The 26,619-nt window shown below is 42.8% G+C and overlaps 1 protein-coding gene across 7 annotated transcripts in view; it reads right to left on the bottom strand.

Annotated features, from left to right (window-relative positions):
- ASPH (aspartate beta-hydroxylase) overlaps positions 1-26,619 on the bottom strand; it is a 674,605-nt gene that overhangs the window by 89,843 nt on the left and 558,143 nt on the right. For all 7 annotated transcript variants that reach the window (XM_078687254.1, XM_078687255.1, XM_078687258.1 and 4 more), the window contains 2 exons: positions 19,042-19,131; positions 15,278-15,415 (listed from right to left, as the gene is read on the bottom strand). In XM_078687254.1, the coding sequence (XP_078543380.1) occupies positions 15,278-15,415; positions 19,042-19,131 (228 nt within the window). The remainder of the gene's footprint in view (positions 1-15,277; positions 15,416-19,041; positions 19,132-26,619) is intronic.

The raw sequence follows: 26,619 nt of genomic DNA, 5'->3' as shown, positions 1-26,619 counted from the left end.
TGCTACATCTTTACACTGAGCTCAACGCAACATACACTCCAAATACCACTCAGTGCCACATAATTACACGCCACATAATTACACTATCTATCTATCTATCTATCTATCTATCTATCTATCGCCCTCATTCTATCTATCTGTCTATCTATCTATCTATCTAGCTATCTATCGCCCTCACTCTATCTATCGCCCTCACTCAATCTAGCTATCTATCTATCTATCTCCCTCACTCTATCTATCGATCGCCCTCACCCTATCTATCTATCTATCGCCCTCCCTCTATCTATCGCCCTCCCTCTATCTATCTATTGCCCTCACTCTATCTATCGCACTCACTCTATCTATCTATCTATCGCATCACCACAGCATCACTCAGCACCACCCAGCATCATTCAGGGGCACCACAACAATACTATGCGCTACCACAGGATCACTGAACGCCACAGCATCACTCAGCGCCACCACAGCGTCAATCTGTGCAACCATTCAACAACAACTGGTTCAAATAGGTTCTCTCAATGTTTCAAGCTTTATTACAAATGTCACAATAATATGTTAATATTTCACTTCTGTTCTTGGATTTTCATCACAATAAAATACACTGAACATAATCCTCCCAAAAGTTATTTACAAAAGTTTAAGCTATTGCTATTATAAATTACAATAACTTTTATTTAAGTATTAATTATTTACAAAAAAAATTAAAAGCCATTGTTATTTGTAATATCAATACATCTAAGTCACGTAAATACAACACATATTGCATTACAAATGCTATAGGTGTCACAATTGCGAAAGTTATAACTATTGGCATTGTAAATGACAAAGCTATTCATTTCGCTATTTTCAAAACCAACACATAAATAAAAAAATTGTCATTTACAATACCAATAGCTCAAACTTTCCTAATGCGAGACCTATTGCATTGCAAATCCTTTTTTTTTTTTTTAGCAAAGGAAGATTAAGTGATTTGCCCAGAATCACAGGATGCTGAGACAACCCTGAGAGTAGAACCTGGTTCCCGAATTCCATTTCAGCAGTTCTAGCGTAACGCCACATCCTCTACCCTCATTGGTTTATCTTTCAGTGTTAACTTACAGTAATTAGGTGTATCATGCACAGGACTAACACTGGTCACTCACACTCACGGTTTCAAATCTAACTACAGATTTACTCTGGAATGTGTTTCTAAACCATAATTTAAATGCAATTGCTCAGTGAACTCAGTTCCTCATTTCGATTGCTTCTTTAATCATGACCTTCCTACCACAAATACCGCTAGACTGGCCACCCTCACGTCTCACTTGAAAAGGCGGTCAGTAGAAAGAGAGTGGTTCTAAACCAAGCTTGGGCAGCAGTGCACAATACGGACATGGATTCTTTGATATTGTGGACCTCGCTTCTTTCAGGCTGAGCCTTGTTTTAAGTATCCACAACTTAAAGGAGAGTTATGTTTCACGTGATTATCAATAATGCATATGGTGATGTTGTTGGAACTGATGTGGTAACAGGTATGAGACAATGGATGGGAGGATCAAAAGATTAGTTGGTAGGGAAGAAATATGAGGTTGTATATTTCCCCTTTCGCCTTGGGTCTTTAAAAAACTTAAGGAATGTGGAGCCTTCTCCGTCCCAGCTTGAGTACTGCAAAGTTGCGTGGCCAGATTAAATACTGGTGCTAAGAAGCGCCAACATGTGTCTTTTAGAACTGATGTGAGTGATCTTTTGTGCCATATCAATGATCGCAGTCTCTTTTGAAGGCTCGGTATCATCATTTTCTTTGAAAGAGGTGGAACTCTACTATTCCAAGGTATCATGACCTTGAGCAAGGGACCATCTCCCTGTGGGACAGGAATCAATTCACCAACTCCTGAATATTAGAACTTGATTTGAGTAACAGAGGTGTCCACTCTCCCTAGAGTTTAGAATGTGAGGAGTTACTGAACTGATTCATGTTAAGCTTCTTGTGCCACAGGCAGGAGATGTTCTATTTTTTTATTACTGCTAACACTATCTTTTTTATCTGTGCCTGTTAAGCGCTTCTCTGGTAAAGTAAACAGATGTAATTTATGAAAGAAATGCATTTAAATGTCACGTGTGGATTTTCCACTTGACTCATAAAAAAGTGATGTGAATATGAACATGCGGCAGGTCTCCAACTGAGGCCTGCTGACTAATGAGAGGTCTTAACAGCCTAAGGGCAATTAGGCAGCTCATTATACACTGCAAGCTAACAAGGCTATTGATCGCCTGAGACCAGCGCTACATGGAAGGATTCAGAGGTTAATCTTTAAAGACAACACACCCAGGAGCTAAACGTGAAAGGCAAACTGCTGACCGAGGCTCTCAGCTTAGGGTGTCTGCAACGCATCTGGGATTGAGCTCTCACTTAAAGAACATGAGCCTGCACAAATGAACAAAAGTCTGCAGTCCATACAAATAACAAAGACTGACAGTCTGGATTGGTCTTCTCATCAGAAAATGACCCAGAAACAAACACAGACACAAAGTAGAGGCAGCATCGTTACACCTTTTTAACACGAAAAAGTACAATCTTAGGCAGCGCGTGCTCTGATCCTCGCACACACAGTAAAATGTAGGAAACAGACAGTGCTTAATTTGAGCCGGTGGATGCAGGTGGGGACCACCAGAAGTCTTTTTTTGAAGGCCAGAACTTATTTTTTCCATCGTAAGAACAGTAAAAACAGTGACAGAGATAGAAAGTAGGGATGAAAAAGAACCTGCAAGAGTGGGACAACGAGGGACAATTCTTCAAAACATGTTTATCCTGGACTCATTTTCAACAATGGTTCTTTAATACACTTTGACCATTAGGAAAACAGGCCTTTATCGTGTTTAATTTGCAGCACTTGTGACCCTTTTATTTATTTCCTGCATACCTTCCTCTTTATGTCTTTCCTTCTTCCTTCCTTATTTCTCACATGCCTTCTGTTTGTGTGTTTATTCTTTCATTCTTTCTTACTTTTTATCATTTCCTTCTTTCTGTTTTCCTTTCTTTCATGGTTCCTTTTATTTTATTTTTTCTATCTTTCTTCCCCCTTCCTTTCTTTCCTCTGCCTTTCTTTCCTCTGCCTTTCTTTCTTTCTTTCCGTTAGTTCATGCTTTCCTTCTTTCTTTTGTGCTCTCTTGCCTTTTGTGCCTTCTCTTTCTTTCTTTTTCCTTCTTTCAATCCTTCACGCCTTCCTTCTTTCTTTTGTGCCTTCTTTCATTCTTTGCCTTCTTTATACTTTTATTTATTTTTCCTTTCTCTTTCTCTTTTCTTCCTTTCCTTCCTTCTTCCCTTCTTTCTTTCTTTTATTCTTTCTCAAAGGCAAGAGGATGGCAGCCAATGGCAGAATGAATAGCTTTTTTAGGTCTGTGTTAGCCAAAACCTTTTAATTTTACTAAAATTAGGTGCATGACAGTTACTTATATGGATTTTCAGTCAAGCTTCACCCATTTGTCTGCGGTTGCGTTATTCACATTTCTCTCCAACCCACTGGCGCATGCATCATGGGGCAATGTGTCAGCCCACTTCAGCCACTGACTGGTCTCTCTTTCTTTCTCTTTCTCTCCAAAACAGTGAATGTCTCGCTCCAAAATAGTGAATTCTATCAGGAATTATACCAAAAAGCTCTACTATATGAACTATCATACTGCGCTGGCATAGGCTACTGAGCCAACAAATGAATATAAAGAAAATGTGTGCACTACATTATACATAATTATAATGCAAAGCAACACTAGGAAGCATAAAGGGCCACTTACGCCATGAACCTGTACCGGCAAGTGATTTACTAGACTGATGGAGTGCAGTCTTTATTAAATACTGGTGTGTTGGTTTGTATCGAAGACGTGCCTCATTTTCCCTGTCAACTGAGCACAAGCCTACCCACACTTGACCCCACAACACCCTTCTCAACAAACCCACTCTGGGTTCGAAGTTTCTCACCTTTTAGTCCAACAGTGAAGGGCATTCTTCTTCCTCTCCATTTTAGCTTGTGGTGCAGGAGCAATCACACCCACCAGGGAGCGGTCTCACTCCTTAGACGTTTCCCTTACAGAAATGACATGCCTCAGAGTGAGGAGCATTGGCAAACATGCTCCTACAATTCCAGATGGAAAACAAAAAAATTGTAGAAAAGCTTAAGGGATGACAGGGTATGGAAGACAATGGCGGTGGGGTGGATCGCTAGATCGCGTACGCCGGTAACAAACCATGCCCCCATTAGAGCCGAAAATGTCAGTTTAGCTATGGAGGCAACAGTCATTACACCCTGGCAGGTGGTCTTCATCCAGTCCCATTTTTGACCAATTAGTATGCTGGAATGATGATGCCTCTACTTGGCAGGGCATTTGTCGATTTTTGGTTTGGCTTGCTGCTTATGCTTCTGGCACCCGTATGAAGCTAAACCTCAGTCGCCATTAACATTGCCTCAAGGAGCACAATCGAAAATGTAAATGAAGAACCAGAGGCAGGGGGCATACTCCTGGAAGTATTTTTTAAAGGCTGGACAGAAGGGCACATTGTCAAGTGTTCTTAAAGTAACAGTGAGATACCACGAGATGGGATGAGAATGCAGAGCAATGGGTAGGGCAAGCAATTAATTCCCGTGTAACCTTCAACTAGTATCAGTATGAGAGAGTCACAAAAACAAATGTATATTCAATTTCTTGCCTGTTTATAAATTTCCAAATATTTCGTCACACTTCTCTATAGTGTCAGCAAATGTGTGTATTGGCAGCAGATTGTAGTGCGGACAAGCCTTTTTTGTGCTATCAGAAACATCTTGTAGTGGTTTACTGTGGCACTCAAATAGTTTCTCTGTTGGAATCTAGTCTATTAAGCAGGGCACATTTCCTATGGAAGGAGCAACACCGTGGTTAAGCTGTGTTTGCCAAAACAAAGGGTTTCTGGGTTAGATCGAAGTGAGATGTTGCAGGACGGAACAGCAACACACCAGAGGGTGATATCAGGGAAGCATACCTGACTCTGGGGACAGAGTGGCTTGTATCACGGGGGAAGGACCAGCGTAAGAGGCTACGAGGAAGACACTAAGAAGTGCTGCTGCCCCCTCTTATGCCACCAGGGCTACGGGCAGCGTATGGCAAGGGAAGGCATGGATTTGTCTAGAACGGATCTCTATGGTGAATTGTGGACACAATGCTGTCTGATCCTTCTATCATCCCCATCTGGGCTCTTCCATCAAGAAGGCCTTGACCCACATCCTTCTCCTGAATTTAAAAACAATGACAGTGGGGCAGCATCAATCTGATTTTTAAAAAAAAATGAGTGAACCCCGCTTGTACCAACATGACCTGCTGGGTAAATCACCACAAGAAGGTGAGCAGAGCATGTTATCCATTCCCTGCTTCCTTGTCACAAGCCACACTATTAAAACAGACGCTGAATTGGAGAGGACAAGGGTAAAGAGGTCAAGAGAATCTGCATAATCAGGCAGACACAAGGTCTTTTTACTACCAGTACACGGATTGCTGATGGTAATCTGCTGTTTGAATTGCTTATATGTCATGAAATCACTATTGTAGTAAAGGGCTTTATACGCGCATCATTTTGGAAAGTAGTGTATCCATACAGACCATTTGGATGTTCTCATTCTCTATACACTTTAAAGCTTTTTATTTTCATTCTATTACTTTATTTTGAAGTGACATTTCATAAATCCAGTGCCTCGTAGATGCCCTGCTCCTTATTGCTGGCAGTATCTAAGAGGCAAAAACCTCACAACTCAGACTCCAAGCCTCTGGAACTCTTTGGTCGAGTCAATTTTCCAGACATTTAATATTTGACATCAGCAATGTCTTCAGCAGCAGACGAGGGAGTGTAGCTAGATACTAGAGAGGAGTCTCTTGGACAGACAGAAGTGGAGAAGAGTAAGATGATGATACAGTTCCCTGTTACTTCCCCAACAGGTTGGTCCAGGTTGCTGGTAGTGAGGCTTGGCCTAGAATAAAATCTGGTTATCAAGAGGGTGTTGATGGAGGAAGCTGCTGAGAGGGGGTTCACCTTCACGAGATCACCTAAAGCTGTCCAGTGGGGTAATTCCATTTTGTAATTGTGAGGATTTCATTTACGTTGGGAGGAGTTTGCTGTATTGGACAGTTGTGGCAGGCTGAACGAAAGTAACGCATATCATGAAACTCTGTTCAATTTGGAGCAACTTGAGTAGTAGGAGTGTTATTTAAGATAGAGATGGAGGAGGGATTCAATATGGAGAGCGAAAATTATAGGTTTGGTAGGAGGAACTAGTTCTTTTGACAGGATTTCGAATATATAGAAGGTTATGGCAGCAGTGGGGAATCTCTTTACTTTTAAAAATAATAGATATGAGGAGATGGGGCTTAGTATATTTTTAAGCATGCACAAATGCATTGTGTGGGGTGATGAGGCTTGTACCAGATTTGCAGCGGATTGTGTTAAGCAGGAAGTATTGTTGAGGCCATTTTGGTCCCTAGCAAGTTACACTTATTGGTGTGAGACGGCTGCAGGAGGGGAAGGTGGGAAACGCATTCCTTTATTTAATAGTGAAATGCCTGATTGTAATTGATGTTTTGGGAGTGTATCTTTTTAGAAATGTAACATAGATTTGAATAGATCCTTGTGTAAGGCAAATAACAGAAGGATTATATTACTGAATGCGTTTCTGGTGCTTTGTAATTAGAAAAATAAAAAGCAGAACGTGAACTTGAGAATGCAAATGATACGTCTTACCTGGCTTGCAGAAGATTTTGTACAGCTATAAAGGACAACCAGATACATTTGGGGATGCGTTGCAGATGTCCTTAGATTGCTACGGTTAGCATGAATATTTTCTGAGCATGTGCTACCTGCAAACATTATTTTTTATTGTTTTATCATTAAATTATTCGCAGTGCTACTGTCAACTATTTAGTAAGTAGTGTTAGCTAGTCATCTTTAGTCATTTTAATATCTCTTTATTTTTTCAAGTTTTTTAATTTTATAAATGTGTTTTTTATGTGTACCGTATGGGTTTAAGCTGGAAAAACAGATTACATTGGTAAACAATATTGGAAGCGGTTTTAAAAAAAAGAGGCACATGCATAGCCCTCTCGTCTCACAGGAGTCAAAAGGACTGGAAGTAAAAGGACAGACAGCATTGAATATTCATAGTACCAGAGCAAAGACAGAGCTGGAGGCAGAGAAGAGTGGGCCGTGCTGCTCTTAGTAGTGAACAGGCACATGGATTTCTCTATATATCATTTAATGTGTTTACTTCTTATTCACCAGAGCCATAACAAAAATGAAATACACGCAAATACGAATATTGTAAATTCTATACAATAGTTTCAAGAGCAAGTCATTTAACATATATACCAGCTAGCTTGGTTTCACTAGGCAAGGCCCCTCCCTTGCTGGAATGATGGGTAGGAGCTTGAAAGAGGGAGCGCCCAATGGCATTGTATGTGATAAGGTCCCTTGTTGTTGGGCAGCTCACCGGGACAATAGATGGCAGATGATGCAGATTAACGTGTGAGTTATATTTCCCTGAGTCTCTCAACTATCAGACTAATCACCTCTCGTGCTACAAACAGTCACAGGGGAGTTAGAAGCCTCTACATAGCTCTCTACAGAGAGTGGAAGCAATTGTTCTTGGTCCAAAAAACAAATGCTCCTAGAATAAAGGATAGAAAAACTATTGAAATAGATTCTTTGTAAATAAAAACTAACTAAAAATAAGTATATTCAAGACGGCATGCATCTTTATTAACACCATGCGCGCTGCGGGTTTTCCCGCTGTGCGCTGACTTTTTAAAAAAACCCGTGGTTCATGACGAGCTCAGCTCGTCATGAGCGTATGAGAGGCGTACCTCATGACGAGCTGAGCTCGTCATGAGCGTCGAAGGGGTTAAGGCACTAGCAGCCCGCCCCGACGTTGTCCAGGTATGAATTGCTGCCGGCCAGTAGTTTATTGTTTTGTAGGATTTCGTTTTGATAGCATTTCTTATCTGTGACGGGCCTGTGAAACGCTCCGATTCACAGTGCACTGCTGATGCACTTAAGAGTGCGCGTTCAGTAGTGTGTGAACTCGAGTTTCCCTACTTTATTTTTCCTTGCAATATTATATAGCGCGAACTCGACAACATGGCATGAGTACAATTTACATTGCAGAAGAACACATTCATTTGTGGTAGGCACGGGGAGACAAAGCGATTTGCCTGGAATCACAGGATGTTGAGCTGATGCCGAGATTCAAACGTAGCTCCCCAGCTCTAAAGTTTGCAATTCTACAACTTGTGGCAGGAGGTGTGTCTAAAAGTGTATGTCAGTGCTGGCCATCAATGAGAGAGACCTGTGCGTTTTTCAAATCGGTGGTGAAAAAATATGAGTATGTTGCTGGAGATGTGGGCCGCCGTGCCACCAATGTACTTACCGGGGGAGGGTAAGCACCCATTATTCCGCAACTTTCTTTCCGCATACCATCACTCCGCATATTTTCATTACGAAAGTACCATGACTCCGCAATGCCATTATAACGCATGGCCTTACATTTTATATGCTTCACCACGCATACATTTACAACGTAATTCGTTGTAAATGCATGAATGGTAAAAGCATGTTTTTTTTAATGTTTGGATAAGGTAAGTATGGGTATAGGGATATATGTTTTGGGGTACTGAGGTATATGTTTTTGGGTGTTTGGGTATTTTAAGGGTTCAGATATAGTTTTGGGTTATGGGGTACAGGTGTAGCTTTAGGGTTTAGGGATAGGTATGGGTTTTGGGGTACAGGGGTATTTTTAGGGTTCAGGGCTAGGTTTAGGTTTTGGGGTATAGGGGTATTTTTAGGGTTTAGGGGTAGGTTTGGGCTTGGGGGTACAGGGGTATTTTAAGGGTTCAGGGCTAGGTTTGGGTTTTGGGGTACAGGAGTATTTTTAGGGTTCAGGGCTAGGTTTAGTTTTGGGGTACAGGGGTATTTTAGGGTTCAGGGGTAGGTTTGGGTTTTGGGGTACAGGGTTATTTTTTATGGTTCAGAGCTAGGTTTGGGTTTTGGGGTACAGGGGTATTTTTAGGGTTCAGGGGTAGGTTTGGGGGTAGGGGGGTATTTTAAGGGTTCAGGGCTATGTTTGGGTTTTGGGGTACAGGGGTATTTTAGGGTTCTGGGGTAGGTTTGGGTTTTGGGGTACAGGGGTATTTTTAGGGTTCAGGGCTAGGTTTGGATTTTGGGGTACAGGGGTATTTTTAGGGCTCGGGGTAGGTTTGGGTTTTGAGGTACAGGGGTATTTATAGGGCTCAGGGCTAGGTTTGGGTTTTGGGGTACAGGGGTATTTTTAGGGTTTAGGGATAGGTTTGGGTTTTGGGGTACTGGGTATATTTATAGGGCTAAGATGAGTTAGTGTTTAAGGGTGTTGGGGTATTTTAAGGAGTAAGGGTGGGTTGTGGGTTATGGGGTGCAGGGGTATTTAAAGGGAGCAGGTTGGACACCCAGAGCTGGAATGTACAGAACCTGGGAAGAAAAAACAATGAAATATTGGGCACAACACTCGCTTTTTTTCCCGTAATCCCGATCCCCGCACTCGCCCACGCCCCCAGCACACGCCCACAGCACACGATATGAGACATGGCATGAAGGGCGGACCGTACCACACGCCTCCTGCACACGCCCACAGCACAACGCAGACACGCCCACAAGGGTCTACTTTGCTTGCACAGTTCTTTTACCTTTTAAATGTATATGGTGGGCGTCTGCCTAGCCTATCTACTTCTGCTGCAACTGCCCTTTCCAACGCTGTATTGGGTGTTGTGATTGGTGCTGTGGTTCCTGAGATTACCCGCCTCAAAGGTTTGGGCTCTCTCTTTATTATATTAGTATAGAAGTATAGATAACATGACGTTTTTCCAACTATCTATCCAGGACACTGATCGTCTTGGGTTGGCTCATGATCATTGAATTGCACAAGGTCTGTCTTCCTAGAAAAACGTCAGCATTTAAGGAAGCTAAAGCTCTGAATCAATCTTTCTCTTGGAGGGGTCCTAAAGTCTGTAACTCATTACCACCCTACATTAGGACAAAGTATCCCTAGGAGGCTTTCAAGAATGAGCTAAAAGTCCTGCTCTTCCTGCACCGCTTTCAATCATAAGCATTTATCTTAAACTCTAGCTATAACTGACTAGAGATTTACATTACAGAGACTACTGTGGGTCCTGAGTAACTGGGGTAAGGTCTCTCACCTTTATAGTCCAATCCAGACACATGTCATTTAGTGCTTAGTTAGGGCTCTTGAGCCAGCCATAGCTTGGTTCCAGTGGCACACTGAGCCCGGGACCCACATCTGGGCACACCTCGTGCACTTAGGGTGGCAAATGCAAAAACAGTAAGCTAATGAATGGTATGCTTGAATTAATCTCAGCCACTGGCAACTGATCAGGCCACATCCCAATCCATAGTGTTTTGCCCACCATGCCAAATCAATTTGGATCCAGACATAGGCAAATCAGTATTGACCTTGCTCCTCATAGGAACAGTCCAGCAAGAACTGCTAAGCCAGGCCCTCCCTGAACCAGAACACAAACAACCTAGGACTGGTTTCTTCAGCCAGGTATAGGTTGGCTCCAGTGGCACAGTGAACATGTGACCTATGTCCTGGTATACCCGGCGCACTCAGGGCAGCAAATGAAAAAAACAAGGTAATGGATGGAATGCTTGAATTAATCATCAAGCAAAATATCTAACGAGAAAAAAAAATCTAATTCGTACAACTAAATGAAGAAAAGTATACTAAAATAAGATGCCAGCAACTACGGCTTAGGCATGATTTTGAAACAAAAAGGGGAGAATAAGGAAGAAATGTCATTTCCATCAAAAACATTGATGCCAACCAAAGAAAGGTATTGAACAATGAGAAGGAAACACAAGCATCTCTATGGGCAACTGCTCATTTGGAAATATACCTTTAGGGTTGAGAGTTTCATCTTCAAGCAGTTCACAAATCATTTATATAAGTAGTAGAATCAGGAAGAATCAGGGTGAAGTGTCATTAAGGCTAACAAGGCTGGGATCCAGAAGGCAAAAATAGTTGCACGAAATAGAGTATATCCCAGAGTGGAAGACCAGCTGGCTGACGGTGTCTTCCACAAGACAGATGCATTGGAAAAAGGGAAAGAATAAGAAGTAGAGAATGAAACAATTGTAACTGCATACAAGAACTTGGAAAAGAAGTAGTGACCGATTGCACTAGACATTGTTGGAAACCTTACAAAAGTGCTCAAACTTCACTGCGATCTTACTGGAAAATAAGAGGAATCCTCATTAAATGAGAAGTTTATACTCAGAAGAGAATAACTAGCAACACCATCAAACATGCACACATTGTTAATTCATTTAGCACATCAAGGGAACTTGGGAAGAGCAATGACAAAACGTAGGCTGAAAGAAGACTATTGGTGGCCAGGGATAAACAAGGCAGTAGAGGAATTGATTAACCATTGCCAGTGTGCAATCAGAGTGAAATAAGGCTCATATCGCGCAAAGCACTCTGGTATTGAAGGACTGGAGACGGTATGGTAGAAATTAAGCGTTATCACCATGGGACTAATGTACGCCCGACCGCATAATATAAGATACACAGCTGTCGTGGTAGAATCTAAAAGCAAATGGATGACAGTAGGTTAAAATCTGAAATGGATGGAAATACCATTTTACAGGAAATAGCATTTACATTAGCATTTTTAGAAGAAATATTTTGCAGGGAAGGGTGCCACAGGAGTCCTTTTATGTCACACCAAATGAAGGAATATTTGAAAACATAACAAAAACCACAGAGTAACAACACCTTATTATTCCCTAAGCAACTGAATTGTGGAAAGAATGAACGATATGGTAAAAGAAACCATTTAGATGGTAATTTGAAGTAACGTGAATTTAAAAAAACACATGTTATGGACTCAATACACTACAATCTATAACACGAATGGTATTCTCCAAACTTACGAGGAACACAAAATGAGCAACAAGTTAACATCATTACGGACAAATACGGCAGGCAAAAGGAAAAGTGGGCAACAAATTAATACTGGAAAAGAAGGAAAATAAAACAGAATGAGAAACCTGCAATGACCAAAAAGAACTAAATAAATGGAATTTGAAATATGGTCAGAGTGAAACAGCAAGAATTACAAAAACAAGGGCTAAACAAGTGTGGACCGAAGTGACGTGCACATGAGAGTGGTGGGTGGTCATAAAACTGAACAGTTTGCAATGTAATATACTTTATTCAAGTTTAATAAACTTAAGTTAGTTTACTCCATCATTCAGCACTCTTCTCTACAACTATTCAATGCATAACAGCTCCTCTTCTGCCAACAAGCCTTTAACTCTAACCCTTTAAAACTGCTCCTGAATCTAGTGTGTCCACTCCCGCAATTATTCACTCTCTAATCTCAATATCTAAATACAATGCCTGGATTATTCACATTTTTAAATCGCTCTACATTGCAGACAGTTAATCCCTCTTGAGCTCTGTTAAACGCACCCACTTCACTTCAGAACAAAACAAGTGCGACCATCGTTTACAATCCCAAATTAAAATTGGACACACAGCCAAAGAGAAGAAATTGAAGTCAAAGGTAAATAAGCAGATGCCGTACAGCCAATTAACGTGGGCACATCTGTCATTAAAGAGAGCTAGGAATAAACACTTATTAAAAACCGATTACATCTGCGATTTCTGCAAAACTGATGTTTCCATAATATTGCAAGCATTTCCATTAACATGCGGAGTCAGAGCTGACAGATGGTTATTAGTATCTGTGATCTAAAGAAAGAGAAAATGCAGGTTACGGCGTTATGTGCGCGTTTTTTTTTTTTTTCCCAATTAAAATACCCAGTGGTCCCACTAGATACAACTCGTACCATTCCTCCTACACAGAACAATATTAATTTGAATTTACTTCAATGTTTTCTAATAAGATTAGAACAAGATGTGCTAGCAGAGAGCATTCTGTCAGAGTTCGATTTTGTATTTACGGTTGCCATGACAGACACTAGGACAGATTTTTAGGTTTGGATTTTCACAAAGCATTTTTCAACCATACTTACTGCTTACAATATACCTAGAGTGAGCTTTGGGTAAGCTCCTTTCAGTATCTTTCTTTGCTCGACTTCCTTAAGCCATCAACCTGAGCCTTTGCCAACCCTGTCTTAGCCCAGTTACAATTTGGAGGTATCATTCCACCTCCATTGGAGTACTTGCATTGAATTGCATGAGGGACTACTTTACAACTGAGGTCCTCTCTCTGTCTGCGCCTACTGGCTCACTCCAGTGTTTTGCTCTATGTTAAACAATGGAATTGCATTTCTTGTATTGTATTGCAATATTTATGTAGCATTTACTACCGCTATGGGGCAGTTGCTTACATGAGTAGCACACACTACACCTTGTAAGTGTGTTGTTTTTGCTATGATCCTGTGTGGGAAGTGTTTCCATGTTGTGCGTGAGGACCACTGAGGAGCGGTTATCGTGTTACGGGACATAGCGGTTAGCTGTATGATGGATGAATAAGTGTGAAAGACAGGAGCACAGCTTATGGCTTTGAGGAAGCTGGCAGCTTTGAGCAGCTCTGTAGGTCCCTTTATGGTGTTTCTTATGTTCAGAGTCCACTTAGCTGATTAACGCACAGGGTTGTCCATTCTGATATACTTTGATAAAGGTTTATGATCCTGACCAGGCGAAATGGCACCTGGGTTGGCCTTTGTTAATAAAATTCTCTTAAAATAGAGTGGGTTGGTGGTGGTTGTCACTATGGAGCATGCAGTGGCGGCTCCTCCACTACGGAGGAGGAGCGTCGCCCCACTGTACAAAAGGAAAACTAGAATGATAGTAACTGTTGTTATTATCATTTTAGCTTTCCTTTGCAGTCAGTGGCTCGTGGGGCAGGGCTAGGCATAACAGGGGAGAGGAGTGCTTAGCACTCTTTAAGTGGGCATGACTGCTTGACCGGCACTCTTGGGCTGGCCAGTCATGTCCACTTCGCATCTTCCTCACCAGGCTACATTACACAGACTGATGAGGAACATGTAACTGAGCTCCGATCCACAGCGCTCAGACCAATCCCTGTGATTGGCTCAGGGGAACCTGTGAGCCTGGATGCTTGCTGCTGCAGGCCGGGACTGCAGGAAGGAGGAATAGAATGGAGGAGAGGTGGTGGCCGGCCGTTTCAGGTAGGGTTTTAAAAAAAAATCTTTTCTTCATAGTGGTCTTTCGTCCCCTGTCTCCCCCTCCCCCCACCCGAATACAGCAGCAGCCGCCACTGGAAGCATGTGCACATCAGACTCATGTGTGAGATGTAAGCATAGTTCGGGGTCCGCAGCTCTGTGACAGCTTTGCATGTGGTCAGCACACTAGGGTGAGCAGGCGTCCCAGATTTGCCTTGACAGTCGCGGTTTTCCGACAACTGTCCCAGCAGATTTCAGGAAATTAAGCTCATGTCTCGTTTTTTTGAGAGGGTCGGCTGAAAAGAGTGGGAGTTTTTTTTTTTTATGTTTCGCAAAGCAGGAGTAGTTAGCATCCGTTATAGGAAACCATTTTAATTCACAGGCATGCAACTAGCTTTAAAAATGGCATTTTATGTATTTTCTTACTGCCTTTTCTGTAATTTTCTGCTAAGGAGCACTGTCATTCTGTGCACTGTGTTGAAGTAAAATTGTTGTTCCTCTTCTATTTTTGGGAAATGTCCCGTTTTGTTTGCTTTAAAATTCTGGTCACCCTAGCACACTCATCACATACTGTGGAGGAGCGCGTGCTAATGTACGAAGCCCGTTATTTATGCACAGCAGATGGCAAATTGCCATGTGCCATGTTGTGTAATACCACTCAGCTGGAGGCAGCTTTTCACCACTCCAGGTAAAGGTCACCAGCTCATAACAGAAACGTCAGTGTGATGAAGGTCAGCAGCCAACACAAGGATGAATTAACGTGTAACACGTGACAGATATTTATTGTCTTTGTTTCACGTAGTGTTCCCTGGTTGTACTCGCCGTAGTGCTGTTGTCGCGCCTCTACCAGCTTTTCACTTCGAAATTAAGCGCTCATCTTTGTTATGGGGTGCCTGACGTGGGCATCACTCTACAAATCCACAATAATGTTACATCGCTAAAATAACATGTTAATTATTAGAATCACCACACATTTACATGCACGTTATTACCGTGGTGTTGCTATCTGCAAATACAAATTCTACCTTAAAATTGTCCTCGTGACTGTCTCGGAGTCACAGTTATGGTGAGAGAGGAGCTTACCTTGACTAAGTCGATGTACCCCGTTTCCCTTGACGTCCACCACGGCTGAGCCTTCAGTCCGTTGACGTTGTAGAGGGAGCGCTGCCACACCGAAGCGAAGTGTCCTCTCTTGTGGCCAGCTTCATACCACGTGTACGCCTGCAAGTGTGGAGTTTATAAAGTATCAAAAACCACAACGTCCTCAGCGTAATTTATTCTGCCCAAAAATGACGAAAGCGCCATTCTGGCAGTGATGTATTTTCTATTAGATTGAGAGGCCAAGTGATGAGCAGAAATAAACTACCTCTCAGAAAACGCAGTATGAGGGAGTAATCTCTTACAACATATTCATTTTCCAGTGTTAATTGTGCTGGGATTATCACAGTTAAAACTACAAACCCTACAAAATGCAGCTGCCCGATTGCTATTAAACATCCCTAAAGGCCATTCTACCTTTGCTGGTATAAGATCACTACATTGGCTCCCTATCCAGCAGCGAGTGGAATTCAAGGCCCTCTGTCTGGTTCACAAGGCACTACAAAGAGGTGTTTCTGGTGACATTCAAAAATTTCTTCTTATGGTATTCGCCCACAAAAAACCTTAGATCGACCAATGCGGGTCTCGTACAAATCTCCAAAATCCACAGAGCAAGATGGGGAGGCAGGTGTCTATCCCACTGTGCAGCTACACTGTGGAACATGATGCCAATTGCTATGAGGCTGCAGCCAAACAGGGAGCATTTTAGGAAATCGCTTAAATCCTGGTTGTTCCCTCCCAACTAAGTTGCTAGCAGGAACTAATAGAGCAGCCCCTCCTCACACTTCCCAGCACCAAGACGCCGTGGCAATGAAGGGTTTGATTTTCTTGAGGTGTCAGAGAGACGAAAAGTGCTCCTTTGGCCGCGTTATATATGTGGTCCTTCAGAGCTAGGTTTTTGTCAAGAGTGACACCTAGTGTTGGGCCTATAATAAGGAAATACTTATATTGGAATTAATTAATAGGGACAGGGGATGGAAAGGCGAGGTTGCGCATTGGTATAATATATTTGTGGGGGCCAAAGATAATCTAGAAGCTGAAATCGTTAAGCTATGGAATGACCTTTTAGACCCTAATGCTGGGGAGGTCCTGAAGGTCTGGACAGATTCTTTTACACTCTCCCAAAAAATTATAAAACCTTCCAATCTTAGAAGAAACCACCTATTCACATTGTATAGGGTCTATTGGACTCCAGCAAAACTAGCAAAGTTGTCAGCAGAAGTATATTTTTGCCCAAGATGTAAGTCTCCAGCTGCGGATGACAGACATATGTTTGTCGATTGTCCGTCTATTAAGGGCTATTGGAGGGAGGTGTGTGAATTCATAGAAGAAGTGGTATAATCCCCAATTGCTCCCAGCCCCAGATTGATTATGTTTGGTCTCCCCAAAAATTATAATATTCGAAATTGTATGTTGCAGTTTATTTTCTATGTTATTGTCATTGCCAGGAGAGAAATCTGTAGAGAGTGGAAGTCTGTTAACCCCCCCAGATTTGTAGACTGCCTTAGAAACATCATGACGGTCAGTCGTTTAGATATGTTGTGTGGTGGAGAAAGCGCCAATGAGATCTGGTGTGTTCTGAATGCATGGACTGAGCGATAATATCCAATGAGTCCAATGATTATGCCAGAGGTTAGTGGTCCTATTCTCCCAAAGTGGCAAGTTACATCGTGAATGGGAGCTGGCTCAGGAAACAACCTACCTCTTGGTGACCTCCATCGGCTATCCATAGACCCCAGGGCGGGAACAGTTGGTTTATGCCTGTGGCCAGGAGAGCGCCTATCTAGAGTTGACATTATCTGGTGGCATGTATGAGTAAAAAAAAAAAAAAAGAGTGACACCTAGGGATTTTGCTGAGTCATATAAGGTGAACGGACAATTGAGAGCAGTGAGGTCCGAGATCCAGCCTTGGATGGGGAGACGGTTGTTTTTAGGAGAGAAAAGAATAGTTTCCGTTTTATTAGGGTTCAGTTTAAGATGGTTGGAGTAGAAAAAGGATTGGCTCTTGCTCAGGGTATTGTTTAAATGAAGTACATCAGAATGGGATTTGATCTTATAGTAGAGCTGCGTGTCATCAGCATAGAGGTGATAGTTGATTCCAGCTTGTTTCAAAATGAGAGTAAGGGGTTCCATAAAGAGGTTGAAGAGAGAGGGGAAGGGAATTGAGCCTTGTGGGTTGCCCAGGGAGACAGGGGTAGGATTGGAGAGGCAGGCTTTGATTTTTATTTGTTGTGTTCTGTGCCGGAGGAAGAAAGAGAACGATTTGAGGACCCAACCATTAAGGCCAAAGCGAGCTTTAAGCAAATTAAGTAAGGAAGAATGGTTGACTGTATTGAAAGCGGCAGAGAGGTCGAGGAAGATAAGAAGGCAAGCCTCTCCATTGTCTAGGGAACTGTGAATGTCATCCACAATGTTCAGCATGGTGTTTTCTGTACTACAGCCTTTCGTGAAACCGGATTGAAAGGAGTCAAGTAAGTTAAATTTGCCTATGTGGTTGTCCAGTTGAAGTAATGCACAATTCTCAAGGGCTTTAGCAAGAAGTGGGAGGTTAGAGATAGGGTGGAGGTTGTTGGGATCATAGGAGTCAGCAGTAAGGTTTTTAAAAATGGGAGTGCTTTGTCCGAGTTGGAGGGAGTCAGGGACGCATCTAGTGGCAAAAGATGTGTTAATGATTTTTGCCCAACAAGGGGCTATGATGTGGTTAAGGTTATGAACTAGGTGAGAAGGGAGTGGGTCTTTGGTGTGCAGGTCGGCTTTAGTTTAGCAATGATATTAAAAACTTCGAGCTCAGTCATGGGAAAAAATTATACCAGGAGGCGTTGTTTTTCAGTTGTAAATTGGAAAGGATGTCACCTGGCGAAGTTGGAATCGGTAGGTGAGTGGGAGGGTTAGGCGGTAGGGACGATGCCGAACAAGGAGGTATGTCAATGGCTACGTCTATGGCATTTGTGTGGGTTGAGTTCTAGGGCCAAGATTTACAGGTTATGCTCCAGATTACAGGAGTATTGTTTTGAAGTGTCATCTGTGCAAGGAAAGAACAATAGGCACGCAGACTGTTAATCATGCTTAACATGCCCTAGTTCTAAAAATATAATATGATTATAATAATTTTGCCGTGATCATTTGTGTGAAGACTATTTGTATCCGTCAGGAAGAGAGAACAAGAGAAAATGTAGGAACTCACAACAGAAATCATCTAACAAAAATAATAAGGGGATTGGACAGCATTCAGTAGAGATATCATTGAAACAACAGAGCTTTAATGAGAAACTTTGCGTGTTCCTACACATTAGTTTTGGAATCCAAGGCAAATATTTTGCTTAGGGAACAACCCCAAAACAGTTATTAGATCCTAGCTGAGGGATCGGTGACCACCCCCACCATAACCCCCACCAGGGCACCAGTGGTGTCAGTTAAAACACAAACTTGGCTCTTAGGATCACTGGTATGTCTGCCTTATAATAATTTCCTAACATGCTCAATACACAAACACACAAATGTACTAGTATAAGAAAAGAAAGTGCAGCCACTCTACTAGTTTTGGAAATTAACAGTAATTGAGCTTAAATTGCAATTTGTGTAACAAAGTAAGAGATTTTGGGAGACTAAGATAAAGAAAAAACAAAAAGCATGGGCAAGTGAATCATTTTTCGCCTCCTTAACCCAAGATCATTATATCTACAATTCACATATCGAGAAACATTTAGAATCCGCATTGATGAAAAAGACTGCTATTTCAACATGTATACCTCTGGATTTCCAACTCGTTGCATGGCATCACCCAAGTGGAAATAAAATCTTCCATCATCAGTTCCAGGGTCACCAGATTCAAGTCCTTCCTATTATGAAAAGAAAATTTATTATTTAGAATGACAGTTTAATTTCCTTTTGGAAAATGTACACCAACTAAAATACACATAAATATGAGCTAAAAAGATATTAAACCATTTGTATAATATATACATGTTAAAACTATAATTAAAAACAAACACAGACACACACTGAACGTGATGGGGACCATACACACAAAGAGTGCCGCATGCTGAGACGCTCATTAGTCAAATAGTATATGCAACACAAGCACTGGTAATGGCAGTCGTTTAACTTTTGTGCTGTGACATGTTCTCAAACCTCAGTAAAACACATGGGCAACTACACTATACACTTACATCAGATATAGAACTGGCACGGTACAGCACAGGCAGAAGTAGTGCAACCTTCGTCCAGATTGAGTATATATGATCGATTGCAATTGGGTGATGGTGCTCACATGTGAGTTATGATGTGGGTGCATGTATTCGTAATGGCCAGTGTAATCATGAGTGATCATGGCGGATGTATGTGATGCTTCATTTGTGATGGTGCAATGGTGTGGGTTGATGTGTGTCTGTATGTTTTGGTGTGTATTTGTTAAGCTTGATGTGAGAGCTGAGGGCATTATGTGTGAAGTGGTGCAGTCTGAACCCTCAACTCCCACTACTCTGCTTTAAGCTCTGTAGTCCTGGGATAGGTCTCAACACTGAGCAGCAAGACATGAATCGTGTTGAGTCAAGGTCCCATTTTAGACGACGGGAAGGGAGGATACCGAAAGTGACACTGGCAAGTGGAGAGGAGCCTGGCACCATGCTGAAGTAAGGGGCACAATGAGATACAAACTGAGGGGTAGGTGGGTGTAATGAAGAGAGCACAGGCAAAGGAGACATGCAAGAGGAGTGCTGTTTTCCTGCACCAACTTCATGGGTAGGTTATCTTGTTTTTAGTTTAACCCTGCAATAACTGATAAACCCCCACTGGAAAGCAAAACAGCTCTCATTAGTGTAAACCAGGTGTCTCCAACATGATGGCCAAGAGCTAGCAGAGGCTCGCTGCCTGTCTTGGAGTAGCTTGCTGCCTCACCACTGAGTTTGGGAGTATAGTGCTGCCTTCCTGCTGATGCTGCATTTTAAGATTCTGTGCACACATTTTGTGAGAAAGGAAGGGGTGACAGAAGCAGCACAGCCCCCCTCTTCCTAAAAACACAATTCCATGCTGCTGACCTGGAAGAAAGCTGCAAACGCAACGAGATGATGCAAATCAGTCTTGACTGTGTGCCTCATGGAAACAGTCCAGCCCGGACTGCCAAGCCAGGGCATCCCTGTACCGGAAACAAGCATCCCGGGACCAGTTTCGTGGTAACACCCCTTATTAGCCAGGCTAGCTTGAACCCTGTGGCAAAGTGAGAAAGGGACCATGTCTAGGCATACCCTGCCAACATAGAGCAAACGAAGCAAACACAAAGAGATGATGGATGGAGCACTGCCACCTTTTAGACACTCACCCCCAGTCACAGATCTGGGTTGAATCCATCATCGTTCTTTAGCTCAATCCGCCACCCCAGTTGAGACCCAGCTATATACAAATAAGACATGACCCTGTGCCTCATGGAAACAGTCCAGCCCGGACTGCCAAGCCAGGTCTTCCCTGGACCGGAAACAAGCATCTTGGCACTGGTTTCGGGGTAACATCCCTCATCAGCCAGGCTAGCTTGAATCCAGTGGCTAAGAGAGCAAGGGACCCACGTCAGGGCATACCCTGCCTACTTGGGGCAAATATATCAAACACAAAGAGATGATGGACAGAGTGCGGAGAAGTGTGGCTCAATGGTTAGAGCGGAAAAACCAACAAATATCACCAATATTGCCAAATAGTTTCAAAGTGGGGCTGTTTTTTGCCTCACAACTAACTGAACTGAACAGTAAGTCATCGGACATTGTTTTAGTCCTGAATAAATCAATAACTTTAATTATTATTTCAATAGAACATTTTTAGAAGATTCACATAATTAGAAACATTGCTTACTTCACTCCACACTTGCTCATAAACAAAACTTTAGCATACATTACTACCACTCATTCGAACATCCATACCAAACAATACATACAATAAAAATTTACATCAGATAATACTAAATATTATTTACAAGAAACATTTCAAGAACACAGCATTTGGAAACATTTAAATTTCAAGCCGTTTGTATTTAAACAATAGAACTCCTAACGCTGTGAGAAACAAGGTCTACGCGTTTCGAAATCCCTTTGTTGGAGGGAAATCTCGTCAGGACCACGTAGCTGCACCAAGGTGCTCAGGTTCTTTTGAATGGCGGATATGTACCACTTTCAGCCAGCAGATTGAATCATGAGAGAAGAGGGAGTGTAGAGTTTTTGCGCCGGCGTGTGTGTTCTCCAGTGGACAGAATCAGAAGGCAGGGGATTGTTTTCCTGCGTGTCTCAATCAATGAAGTCCTTCGCATACACACGCCGTCTTCCTCCATGTCGGGTCTCCGGAGACTCAATGGTTAGAGCGGCAGACCCTGATGCAGAGGTCTGGTCCGGGACCAGGGTTCAATACCCGCCTCGGCGGGTCCTGGGCTCAATTTCCTCGGACCTGATAATTCTCGCCTCGGTGCCTATTCTAATCATGGGTCCCACTCTGCAACTCTGGGCAATAGCTTGCTTAATCTCCACAACGACCCCAACATCGCTGGGATGCCTGGCTTCACCTTGGGGATGCCCAGGAGTGGACATTTCACAGGAATAAAGCCAGGAAGGGTTCCTAAGCGGTATACGGACAGCACCGGGACACCTCGGTGAGGTAGCTGTGTGCTTTACAAATGCCCTCATTTCATTTCAGTGCTGAAACTTTTCAGACACTCACCCCCAGTCACGGATCTGGGTTGAATCCATCATTGTTCTTTAGCTCACTTCGCCACCCTAGTTCAGACCCAGCTATATGCAAAACAGTCTTGACCCTGTGCCTCATGGAAACAGTCCAGCCTGAACTGCCACACCAAGTCTTCCCTGGCCCGGAAACAAGCATCCTGGGACCGGTTTCGGGGTAACATCCCTTATCAGCCAGGCTAGCTTGAATCCTGCGGCAGAGTGAGCAAGGGACCCACATCTGGGCATACCTTGCCAACTTAGGGCAAACAAAGCAAACACAAAGAGATGATGGACAGAGTGCTGAAACCTTTCAGACACTCACCCCCAGTCACAGATCTGGGTAGAATCCATCATCGTCAAGCTGACAATAAATAAGTGTCTCAGATAACAGCACATTGTTTAAAACATTTTACCTCTGTGAACTTCTATTTCATTAAGCTCAATGTAAAATATTTGGAGGGTTAGTAGATTACATCCAAAAACACATTTTTTCAGAGCAGCACTATATTTGTTTACTTTCTATTTAGGGGGTAGGCAGCTGACCAAAATCCGGTAAGGACATTTTCCATCAGGTTTTGAAAACACCTTTAAAAGCCACACAAAAAACACTGAAAACAGGAAAGCCTAATCGTGGGTCAGACTGAGGTAAATGCAAGTGGTAGGGCAGTGTGAGGGCGAACATGGTTTAGGCTGTGGGATGGTAAAGGGAAGAAAGGTGGCTAAGAGACATGGGTGGGAGGTGGCAGAATGAATCATAGACATGATGGACAGAACTTCAACTGAGGGTGGGGAAGAGTAACTTAGGTGCCAAGCACCACTGGGAGTAAAATGGACACAATGATGGAGGTGGTAATTGGAACACAGGATCTGGGGAAATGACTACACAAATAGTGGCACAGAGAAGAATACAGTAACCTTGTGAAATGGCAGCTAAGACCTGAGAGACAGCAAGGACAGCACAACAGGGATAAAGAGGTCCTTCATTCTCAGCACATTAGGCAACACCAGAGGCACGAACCAGATTCATCCCTTTCAGCTTAAATTCAAGACAAAAATACCCTTGAAGGTAATAACCTCCAGTGTGACCACTTCATGCTACACCTCCCTCCCAAGCATCTCTAGCCAGATTCCCCAAGGCATACACAACATGGTAATGTTGAGGCTTCTGCCTGAAGGTTCACGCTGCACTTTTGCCAGTCCTACCCTGTAAGGTGCCGGTCCCCAAAGCTCTTCTGATGGATGCCAGGTTTGGGCTTCAGGACGAGGAAGGCTGCGCATTAGCCCAGCACTGAGTTGCTGTAAGACCGCTCCATGCTACTGAAGAAGCAGAACGCCACCTCCCATTTTGACTTGATGGTGTGCATGTTGTTATAAAAGTGAACAACCCCCAACTACACCTGTTAAGGTGTCCATCTCTCTACTTTACCCCCAATGATGCAGAAAAAACACACGCACAGCACTATGCCAAAACTTAAAACAGAGGAACAACGCAAAAGAGAGACATAGAGGAAGGAAGCAATGACAAACAGGGCAGGAGAGATAGCAAGAATGCAAGGGTGAGTGGAAAATAAGGAAGAGACTGGGAAAATGGGAATGCAAAGTGATATGGCTGATGGGATAGACAGAAAAGGAGAATCAAAGGGGGAATAAGACAGAAAGGCGAGGTCATTAGAGGGTGGATTAAAAACTAGATATGTAAAGAGAGATAGTGATCAAGGAGACTGACATAGATATAGTGAAGGGAAATTGGTGGGATATTATGACAGCGGAGGATTACAGGTGATGGATAAAATGAGCAGAAAATATATTGAAGGAGAGCAAAGTTAAGTAGCCTTAGGGATCTGGCATTTATGTCTTATGCTCCCCCAGTGCCCCAAACTCTATTTCTGCATGCGCTCTGGAACTGTACAGGTTTATTTGTCCTCGCTCAAACACTCGGCTGTACTAGCTATTCGAAACCTCCCTCTCCCTGACTGTTGAAGTGTCCTGTAAATAGCCCCAGGTGATGGGTAACAGATCACTGGCAGCCACGTTTTGTGCTATGTTGAGTGGTGCACATGTCCTACCACCACTGCTAGCAGACACTTTCTCCAAGGGACACAGATGTGTCAAAGCCGTGCCCCAGCATTCAGAGAAATCCAAACAGAAAGTGACTTCCTTCCCAGACATAGACTCGGTGTCTAAGTGGAAGGAGTAGTGGCCCGTGGTGTGAGTGCTGCCGGGCGCTGCTGGCGTGGGGCAGGGTGGGGAGTAGTAAACTCTGGAATACGGCTGCACAGAGGTAAGTATACAAACAAATAAATAAAACAAATTTTGTTGCGTGCGCTGCATCGCCAAATGCGATGCAGCGCAACAAAATTTGTATTATTTATTTGTTTGTGTACTTACCTCTGTGTGGCCGTATTCCAGAGTTTACTACCCCCAACCCTTCCCCTCCCCCGCCCCACATCAGCACTCCCACCACGGGCCGCTACTGGGTGGAAGGGAAATCATAACGCTCTTTAAATGTCTCGAAAACAGACTCATCTCTACACCATGGGCCAACTTACGGACAACACCACCGCCATGTAGTAGTAGTAATGAAATAGGCTTCTGTTCTGGACAGGTATCATGAGAGGGGAAGGTGAAAGGCTAAGGGAGGGAAACACAAGGGAGGGAAGTAACTTGGGAAACTTCTGCCCTTCCCATGAAAAGAGAGCTCAAGGGCCTAGGGAAAATCAGCCCTACCTGGCCATTCACGCCCTGGTGCTGCTCAATGCTGGTCTGCAGGGACCGTTAGTCCATCCCGGGTCAGCACCTTGCCCACCCACTTCCATGCACATCATTAATTGTGCAAACCCTGAAGCACACTGTCTAGGACTCTTACAAGACACTAAAACTCAACACTAAGAGATCTGATTCCCACCAACGTCCTTCTTTCATCCATGCTTTACAGATGTAGTAATTACTCACTGATTACCTAGAAAGTGCTTTCAGCCAACATAACTTAACATTACATGTGTATTTGTAAAGGGCACGTTCACCCGTAGGTTTCTTGGCGCTGAATAACAGATGTTTATTGTTACCCAACTCAATGGTACTCATTTTATCGACCTCAGATGGATGAAAGCCTGAGTGGACTCGCCGGGATATGACCCTGTGACCATGAGGTTGAACACAGGCTCCTGCAGTGGGAGCATTAGTTCACCAACCCACCAGACCCGGCCAAGCATAATAGTAACGTAAAATTTAAATAAACTGCAATGGAAGCACATGACATTTTGTGTAGCTTCACTGAATTTTAGGTGGAAAATAAGTAATACGAGTGAATAACCCACTAGCAACTGTTGTGCAAACTCTCCATCTTTATATGCTGCTCCTTACAGGCGCTTCTTGCACATTACGTCACTACGTCCAAATATAATACCGCACGCCATGGAGCCGTTAAGGATACTTAGCACTTTGAATGAGTCATTATGATACTTCATGCAAATTACGGCAACACTCATGCACAGCTTTAGTGTTCACTAGTGAACATTTTCAGCAGTGCTCGTTAAATACATGACAGTCGTTAAATACATGACAGTATTTAACATGTCCGTCCACATCTATAACGCGAGATAAAATTTAGACGCCAAAAATTGTGGTGAAGGAAAAAAATATATATGGTTCGAATCGCCGAAGTATCGGCCCCAACAAGTTTTTAATCTTTGACATTTTGGAAAGACCCAACGTCAGCAAAACAGACGCACGAACCTTTAAGTCACCGTAGACTTCTGTCTTACACTCCTGATAACGTATTTACGAGTACTAAGATTTCCCAATATTGATGAAAGCTGTAACAAGACTGTTAAGTATATGCTCAGTTAAATATAAATTGCTTTGAGCAAGAGAGAGCAAGGCGTTTCTTAATCACACAGAAAGGAAATGTAGGTAATGCACCACTCGTATTACACGGACACAATAAGTGTATCTTGCACAATTTAAGATGGTGGTATTTGTTGTGAATGGCAATTGAACTAGTTCCAAATATTAGTTACTGTAACTCTCATATACTGTCCACGATGTATTAGTTTCTTGTATTGTTGTACTCAGTTCTAGTGAAGACACTGCCATCGGAATTTAACATTAGAATGCACAGGGTTTGTAAATTGGGTCAGTGCCATGAAAGGTGAATTGCAGGGCTTTAAGTGGGATGAAAAAACTGTGAGGTCTCTCAGAGGGGGTGTGGCCGCTGCAATTAAAGGCGTGGCTTAAAACACTTAAGCTAAAAATCTGTTCTTAGCATAGCCCCACTGTTATTTTGCCGCTTCAGCCTATTCGTCCAGATACATAACACAACAAGTAACATTACACCTACAACAAGCCAGGGCTATTGGCTTTGTCAATGGTTGTTAGTTGCATAAGATAAATAAGCAACAACTATCACTTCGTTGCATTTATGATATTGAAAATGCTACTCTTCTTGTGGACAAAGTTGCTGTGTAAGGCTAAGCAGCCGACCTTTGAGCTGAGAAAACAGGTTTGAGCCTGACGTTCTGTCATTCAAAAAATAAATATATCCTTGCGTAATCTAACTGGGGCTCATGTAATACGCTCCGCGTTTGCACTATATAGAACTGAAAAACAAGTCTCTCTGAAATTACACCA

The sequence above is a fragment of the Lissotriton helveticus genome, chromosome 4_1, assembly GCF_964261635.1.
Source record: "Lissotriton helveticus chromosome 4_1, aLisHel1.1, whole genome shotgun sequence".
Taxonomy (NCBI): domain Eukaryota; kingdom Metazoa; phylum Chordata; class Amphibia; order Caudata; family Salamandridae; genus Lissotriton; species Lissotriton helveticus.
Note: the sequence above shows the minus strand (reverse complement) of the source record. Positions and strands in the feature narration are given on the sequence as shown.